The sequence below is a fragment of the Zerene cesonia genome, unplaced genomic scaffold (assembly GCF_012273895.1).
Source record: "Zerene cesonia ecotype Mississippi unplaced genomic scaffold, Zerene_cesonia_1.1 Zces_u003, whole genome shotgun sequence".
Lineage (NCBI taxonomy): Eukaryota > Metazoa > Arthropoda > Insecta > Lepidoptera > Pieridae > Zerene > Zerene cesonia.
The window spans coordinates 931623-941031 of NW_024045133.1; the positions used below are offsets into that span (position 1 = coordinate 931623).

Consider the following 9409-nt stretch of genomic DNA (forward strand, 5'->3'; position numbering starts at 1 on the left):
CCCGCGCTGATCGTGGCCGTGATGCGAGCTGGGAACATGTATTGCTTCGCGTTCTGCAGCAGTTTCTGCACTTTGCTGATCACGGTCGACGCGTTGCAATTTGATTTCTTGTGGTGGATTCCGCTGGAAAGAAATATACAGAGAAGATCATTGAATGTATTTATTGTGAATGAATGAATGAATGAATGAAAACATATTGTCCAACTAATGTTATAAATGCGAAAGTTTGTAAAAATGTGTTTGTTGCTCTTTCACGCAAAAACTACTGAACCGATTGCGATGAAATTTGGTACGTAGACAGCTGGACAACTGGAATAACATATAGGCAGCTTTTTATCCCGATATTCGTACTGCGGGCGCAGCTAAGTATACCAAATAATAAACGTGACCGCCTCCTTGAAAAGTGGTTAACGCGTGAGCGTCGAACCGAGGGGTAGAAAAAAATGTCTCGGTCGGGCAGGACACAGAAGGCCGATCACCTACTTGTCCGTAAAGAAAATCGATCAGTGAAACAGATGTATATCATCTGCCCCCATACCCCACTGGGGGACACGGGACATCACTTCTATAGTAAACATATATAAGAAAACTATGTACAGAAGACGCAAGGACGAACTATTATGGACGACAGTATCGGAGAAAAACCGTATAAAATATGTTTAAGAAAATAATATACTTTTGGAATAAATAGGACATGTGACGGAAGTAATGCATTTTATGATAATTATAAAAAATTGTAATTATTACGTTATTCCAAGCTTATCCTATCTATATGTAATTTGGTAGAGATAATCTGGATTAGCATATCGGCTACTTTTTACCCGTACTACGCGAGTGACGCCGCGGGTAACAGCTAGTATCAATGACAATAAACCTTTTTTTATTTCAATGACAACTCACCACTCTCCAATATGAAAGACTCTCGGGCCTTTGCACAAGATCACTTTAAACTTCTCCCTCCCCGGCCGATTCTGCGATAAATGCAACAACGAATAATCCCAATTGTAATCGTCGTAAGCGCAAAATTGCTCCTGCAACGCCATTATGTCATTCCACACGGTCTTATTAAACACCATGCCCATGTTGTGCATGCTCGAGTGCCATGGCGTTATTTCGACCTGAGAAAAAAAAAGCAAGTGTCAAACTTTGCGCGGCGCGCTTTCGACGTGACAGCTGTCAAAGTCATAGAGTGTGTACATGGACATGTATGATAAAAAAACGTTGGAGACAAATATTTATATCGTTCAATGACTGTAATTTTTTTTTTTTTTAATAAATTTATATGAATAGAAAATTTTAAACATATTTGTTTTTTAAGTTACGTAGCAACGTAGCAGACATATACGTATTTGCTTTATATAAGCTTTTTGTCAATATTTTATTCCTATTGTTAAATTTTTATCTCTGTTCACACTCTATGATGACAATTGAATAAAAATAGTACTAAAAATGGATATACATTGTTCCTGTGATTAAAAAATAAAATCATTTAGAATAAAATATGAAAAATAAATCAATACTAAACAACTCTTTAAAATATATTGAATACTCTTTTTAAATATATTGGTTAATTAACACTAATAGTTTATGAAATACAATAATTACATTTATATAACGTAACAGGTAACTAATAGTTTTAAATACAATGGATATATAAAAGTATAAAAATGAATCCATGCAAAAAATTCTAAAAAAAGTCTATATATGTAATAATTAAAAAAGAAAATAAAACCGAAAAATTATTCGAAATTACAAGTTCACAATTGGAACAGTAACTGTCTCTGTGATCGAATATTTTTTCTGTTTAATTAGACAATTATAAACCAGAAATTTTTTTGAAAGAAATTCCTTAAGGGGCACCCCACGCCATCTCAATAGATGGCGTGGGGTGCCCCTTACACATGAAATCGAATGAGTAGAAGAAATTTGATTACTGTGGCGGGATCACGGGTGGCCGAGAGGCGTTGCTACGGTTAGGCAAGAAACGCGGGTTCGAATCCCGCTCCGTGATCGAATTTTTTCTATTCTTTGAAAAAAATTTCTCATTTATAAAAAGCATTTCAATGCTATAAAACTAAAAATTAAATTATAAACAATATTTAAAAAAAGCGTCCTTCTACAAAGCGATAATATAGCATAGCACAAATAGTATTTATTATAAAACAGCATTTGATTAAAAACTATATAAAAAACCTAAATACATTTAAAAGAAGCAGTAGCCATTTTTTCCTTGACGTTCTTTTTGGCGCCATTTTCATAGTCTGTACTCTTTTTGTTCATAAACTTATTGTTTTTTTTTTTTTTGAATTCGCATTTTAGTATACACTAGGTATCCGCCCGCGGCTTTGCCTGCATAGTCAAAAAAGGATAGATAATCGCATTTCATCCCCATAATTCCGGTTTCCGCGGCATTTCCAGGATAAATACCAATATTTATATCAACTTTGTACCTAAAGCATTGAACTGATGGATGAACCTAATCGGATCAGTGGTTTAGGCGTGAATGAGACGTATAGACAGACATACAAATTTGTGTCTTTTCTGATGTATCACTGTATCGCTTGGCTGTATCACCGTAGGAGTGTTAAAACCCTTATATCTATACTAATATTATGAAGCTGGAGAGTTTGTTTATCTGTTTGTTTAAACGCAGTAATCTCAGGAACTAATGGCCCGATTTGAAAAATTTTTTCAGTGTTAGATACGCTATGTAACTGACAAGTTATATTATAAATAGCGGGCCGCCCCGGCTTCGCCCGTGGTACATATATAGCCTATAGCCTTCCACAATTAATGGGCTATCTGACACTGGAACAATTTTTCAAATCGGACAAGTAGTTCCTTAGATTAGTGCGTTCAAACAAACATACTCTTCAGCTTTATAAAATTAAGTATAAAAGTATAAATTACGTGTCACGTTGTTTGTCCGCGATGGACTCCTAAACTGCTCAACCGATTTTAATCAAATTAGCACACCATGTGCAGTTTGATCCAGCTTTAAAGATAAGATAGTTTATATTATTTCAATTACGATAAATGACTACCCGGGGGGAGCCGAGGCTTGCAGCTAGTCCTACTATCCTACTTCCTACTAATATTATAAATGCGAAAGTTTGTAAGTATGTGTGTGTTTGTTGCTCTTTCACGCAAATACTACTGAACCGATTGCAATGAAATTTGTTACGCAGATAGCTGGACAACTGGAATAACAGATAGGCAAATTTTCATCCAGATATTCCTACGGGATACGGACGGACGGCGCAGCTAGTAGTTTAATAAATCTATCTCATTATCCAGAGGATCATCAGATTTAACAATTTTTTTTCGTATACTCTGTATAAGAGCAAGCCAGATAATTTAGGTGATTCTATTGAAGTTTCTTTTAATTTATTTAACACTAGCTGCGCCCCGCGGTTTCACCCGCGTAAGTCCGTATCGCGTAGGAATATCAGGATAAAAAGTTGCCTGTGTGATATTCCAGTTGTCCAGCTGTCTATGTACCAAATTTCATTGCAATCGATTCAATAGTTTTTGCGTGAAAGAGCAACAAACACACACACATCCTTACAAACTTTCGCATTTATAATGTTAGTAGGATAGTAGGATAGGATAAGTAGCAAGGATAGTGGGATAGGAAGTAGGATTTTTAAATTTCATGCATAAATATGCACTATCTTAAAACAGTAATATATAAGTCATGCTTTTTTTTCAAACGCAACGCATCAAGCGAAGATTATTGGAATACATGCTCTGTATCATCTCAATACATGAGAAAAACTTCTTAATCGACTTCAAAAAATGAGGATGTCCGTTATATTACATAATATACACAAATACAAATATTTTCAATTAATTGCAATATTTTAATAACATATTATTCATTCGATAATAAGTAAGTATGATAGAGAAACGCTAAGCCCATTTCCATTATTTTAAGAGATGTACCCAAACAGTCTAAACTTTTTATACTTATATAGACTCGTGTAAAACCCTGATGTAGTTAGTATCCATACTATTCACACTGATATTATAAATGTGAAAGTTTGTTTGTTTGAATGTCTGTCCGTCAATCACGCTGAAACTACTGAACGGATTTTAGATGAAATTTGGTATACAGACAGGGTATGAGCTGACTTGGGTGATAGGATACTTTTTATCCCGATTAAATGCTCCCTTGGGATAAAACAGGAGTATTGATATCCGGGCGGAGCCGGGACGAGCGTGTATTAGTACATAAAATAATATAATTAATACAAAAATTCCTCCTCAATATTTATCCTCATTAAAAACCAAATTATACTTACATAATTTAAAACAGCTCTACTATCTACTAACAGCCCCGGCTTCGCCCGTGGTACATATATAGCCTATTCACACAGGGATCACGGACATATCAAACGGTGAAAGAATTTTTGAAATCTGTCCAGTAGCTCCTAAAATTAGTGCGTTCAAACAGACAAACTCTTCAACTATATAAGTATAGATTTAAGTCAAACATATTCTACTCTCTTACAAATTTTAAATACTAGCGGTCCGCCCCGGCTTCGCCCGTGGTACATATATAGCCTATATCTTCCTCAATAAATGGGCTATCTAACACTGAAAGAATTTTTCAAATACGACCAGTAGTTCCTTAGATAAGTGCGTTCAAACAAACAAACTCAGCTATATAACATTAGTATAGATAAAAATAGCCGGATAATGTTACTGCTCATGATACTACTCGCAGAATAAACCTAGCGTTAATAAAAGTCTAGAAAGATACACATTCTAGAAAGTTCCATGCATGTTATATCTACTGGAGAAGCGGTTAGTAGTTTTTAGTAGAATGCAAGTATACATTAGTGTCATATCGTGTGATGCAATAGAAGTTTTTAATTTTTTTATTCCATAGAATTTTTCATATAACAGTTGATAAGTACTAATTAAAACAAGATTATAAAAATGTATTGAAATTATCATATTAAGATGGTTTTTATGCTTCTATCGAACAAGCATTGAGACTAGGTCTTTAACTAAGCTAGCTATTTCACTCACACATCTAGCGATATAGCACACTCATACATCTGTAAAAGTCACTCAGATAAACTGCAGACCTACATCTCACTCACACACCTAGCTCTTTAACTGACACATCTAGCGATATAGCTCACTCATATCTTCTAATATATAAAATTCTCGTGTCACAGTTTTCGTTGCCATACTCCTCCGAAACGGCTTGACCGATTTTGATGAAATTTTTTGTGCTTATCCGGTATCTATGAGAATCGGCCAACATCTATTTTTCATACCCCTAAATGATAAGAGTAAGGCAGAACAGCGTTTGCCGGGTGCAGCTAGTATCCATATAAATTTCTCAGATAAACTGCAGACCTACATCTAACAAACACATCTAGCTCTTTAACTCACACATCTAGCGATATAGCTCACACGTACCTATGTATAAGTTACTCAGGTAAACTACAGACCTACATCTAACTCACACATCTAGCTTTTTAACTCACACATCTAGCGATATAGCTCACACATACCTATGTATAAGTCACTCAGATAAACTACAGACCTACATCTCACTCACACACCTAGCTCTTTAACTGACTCATCTAGCGATACAGCTCACACATACCTATGTATAAGTCACTCAGATAAACTACAGACCTACATCTTACTCACACACCTAGCTCTTTAACAGACTTATCTAGAGATACAGCTCACACATACCTCTGTATACGTCACTCAGATAAACTACAGACCTACATCTTACTCACACACCTAGCTCTTTAACTCACACATCTAGCGATACAGCTCACACATACCTCTGTATACGTCACTCAGATAAACTACAGACCTAAATCTCACTCACACACCTAGCTCTTTAACTCACACATCTATCGACGATACATCTCACTCACACACCTAACTGTATAACTCACTCAGATGAGCTGTATAGTGCTATGGGGTTAAAATATTTGGTAAATATATACCAACTGTAAAATCTTGGTATGTATTCTTTTATTCCCTTATTTTAGCTTGTGTTGCACTCGATTTTGACCCACTTTAAAAGAACAGATTAAGTATATTTTGTACATTTATTATGAATCGGTGACAACACAATAATTTCATGAGTTCATCTTATTCTTTGCTCTTAGCAAGTAAGACAATTTACTTGAAACTGTCATGGAAGAATGTTTCTTTACTTTTAACTTAAGTTAGTTTAAATATGATTTACATATTATATTTATTATATTGCGTTTTGTATAAAAATTACTTCTATGGCATCACAACACGACACAACACGACACCGTAATGCCATGCACGCTGATTGGTACGGTAAACATTTGTTCAGCAACATTGCATCAACATGCTGAGGAACATTGGCGATATGTTGCTGGCGACCGCGTGTTGCGGAGTTGATAACGCATGTTGACAAGATATAGTTGTTGTTTCGAAACATTCATCAACAATGTTAAACAACAAATGACTAACGAAACTTTTCGCTTGTCTTATCTCCTATAACTATAGTTATCTTCTAAAACTATAACCTATCTCTCCTTGCCTGGTAGAGATAAAGGCCTTTGTCGTATATAATGAGCTTATTGCCGCGGCTTCGCGCGCGTTAAGTTCCGAGTAGATTAATAGATGTTATCATACATATAAACCTTCCTCTTAAAACACTCTATCTATTCAAAAAAATCTCATAAAAATCCGTTGCGTAGTTTTCAAAATTTAAGCATACACACTCATTGATCACCAATTCTTTTCTACCTATGTTTCGTGTATCGTACATAAAAAATGTATCTCATCTGTTGCTAAGCAGTAACCAGCAACACTGTTGATCGCCAGTTGCAACAAATGTTTATAAGCACGCGGCCGAACTACCCACTAGCGTTAACCTTTTGGACCGCCGAGTATATGTTGGGATACACTTGATAGTTCCACTGTGTCTCCTGGAGGCGCTTCCTGCGTTCTTCGTTCGCCGCCCGCACTTGCTGAATGTAATTCAGGTTGAGCTGTTTCTTGCGCTGTTTTGGGGAACGTCAAACTCAAACTCAAACTCAAACTTACACTCAAACATTTATTTATTCGATTAGACTTCTTATTTATTTATTTAACACTTTATCGTGCTGGTATACAAATAAACGTTAAATATAAAAACTTACAACTAGACCAGCACAGAAGGCGACCTTATCACTAAAGAGTGATCTCTTCCAGGCAACCCACTGTGTAACTTCTTAAAAGCACTTTTAAAGCTTAACAGTTATAACATTTACCACCGGTTCGGAAGGCAGTTTCTACAGAGAAGAGCCGGCAAGAAACTCTGTAGTTGCTCTTTTCTAATTATGTCAATATTACATTTTATTACATAGGTAATATACATAATAATGGTTTCAAAGAACTGCCCTGTGGTTCTTTGGAAAGTCTTAAGCGACTACATTCAATGGGTTTCTATCTTCCAAATATTCATTAAGGCTATAGTAGGCTCTGTGAACATTTTTAAAGGTTTTAAATTTAGCACTACTAAACTCTTGAATACTATTAGGAATTCTATTGTAGAAACGTATACCATGTCACATAAATGAATTTTTTTCTTTAGAAAACCGGAAAACAACCGTTTCAACCTTATAGATGGCTTTTTAAGAATCGAGTTTCAACACCAATAAACCTATTTTGATACGGTTTTCACGTAACGCCGGTGGAATAATGTCTTTATTAGCTTAAATATATAATGTCGCAAAATTACTAAACGCGAAGTCGCAAATAAATTACAAATCAAGCAATTTTCGCTAAACTCACTCGCTAAGCTCACAAAAGCAATACCGACATACAAATATGTGTTAATAGACGCAGTGTTTTTTTTTTGGTATTTATTATATTTCAGTGCTGAATATTTAAAAATAACGAAAGAACACGAAATAACCTAATATTTATATTTATTTTATTTTTAATTTTTTTCTTTTGGCTCATAGCCGCGATTCTAAGGAAACAAACCTGGGGTTTTCCCTACATTGTTTTCGCTTCCAATGGACTTCCCGGGAAACTATCTCTGTCCTTCCTGGGTAGCAAGCATTATTTGCACAAAATTTCACCCGAATCGATTCAATGATTTAATCGTGAAGAAGAGACAAATATGTTGCTCTTTTATTAACAATACTAGCTGCGCCCCACGGTTTCACCTGTGTAAGTGTCCCGTAGGAATATCGGGATAAAAAGTTGCCTATATATTATTCCAGTTGTCCAGCTGTCTACTTACCAAATTTCATTGCAATCGGTTCAGTAGTCTTTGCGTGAAAGAGCAACAAACACACACACATCCTTACAAACTTTCGCATTTCTAATATTAGTATTATATTATTACTAGTATTATATATAGTATGATAGGATTATAATGTTAGTAGGACTAGTAGGGATAGTAACATTGTTTATTGTTTTAACATCTGTTATTGTAATTCTTTCGTCATTTCTTTTAATTATTTAGTCCTATGTGTGTATAAAACATATACTTTATGGTCATTATTGACGTGACGTCTTATAATTCGATCGAGCCGGCTGCGCGCACGCAAGAACATGACTCATGCGGCGTTACCTCGCTCTGAGGCGTTCCATGTGAGGCTCGAAGTGCAAGCGAGAGCGCGAAACGTGCGACAGAGAGGCACGATCGGTTGTCACGTTCAACTATCGTCAGAGAACCGACTTCACAGACAACCGGTTTTTTGCTAGTGGTGCTTTAGTGTGTGTGCTTCATTTAAAGGCAAAGTGTATTCGAAATTTTATATGGAAATATATACAAAATTAACATGATTTGAAAAAATATAACTACGTGCTTAAGATCGTACGGCAGCTTTGAACTTTGAAGCTGTCATACACAACCTTTGAGTTTGAGTTTAATATAAGCAGTAAAAAATAACAGGTATGGTATTTTCTTGTGTTTGATTATACGCGAGTGTTATACATTTAGAAATTTAAGAGTTTTAAATGCATTTTAAACGCGATTATTTATTTTATATTATTCGTTATATTATCACGTCACGGGGAGACTGAGATGTCATGTTCAACTCAGTCTCCCCGTGACCACGCTCGCTGTGAAGTGTTCGAAACGTCGGCTTAATATAATGGATGAATCAAATTTAAATCCGTTTGAAACTCTTTAATTTCTAAAACTAGTCTGTTTAATTTAATCTTTGTCAAACTCTCACATGGAAGAGTTTTGTCAATGAATATAAAACGAATCATTTTATATTTTCTGCACAGAGGCTTCATATAAGCACAGAGGCTTCATATAAGCAATATAAACTAAACGATAGTAAATACTCTCTGATCTTATCTGTTTCAATCAACCTTTGTCCAAAGCGGACGTGTTTCGGATCTTTTTTAAAAATTAGTTAAATTTTGAATACGAATTTAACCCTTA

The 9409-nt window shown here is 35.3% G+C and overlaps 1 protein-coding gene across 1 annotated transcript in view; it reads right to left on the minus strand.

Annotated features, from left to right (window-relative positions):
• LOC119838442 (alpha-1,6-mannosyl-glycoprotein 2-beta-N-acetylglucosaminyltransferase-like) overlaps positions 1-9409 on the minus strand; it is a 47420-nt gene that overhangs the window by 969 nt on the left and 37042 nt on the right. Inside the window, exons 10-12 of the mRNA XM_038364389.1 lie at positions 6894-7022; positions 901-1118; positions 6-123 (exon numbers count right to left, since the gene is read on the minus strand). Of these exons, the coding sequence (XP_038220317.1) occupies positions 6-123; positions 901-1118; positions 6894-7022 (465 nt within the window). The remainder of the gene's footprint in view (positions 1-5; positions 124-900; positions 1119-6893; positions 7023-9409) is intronic.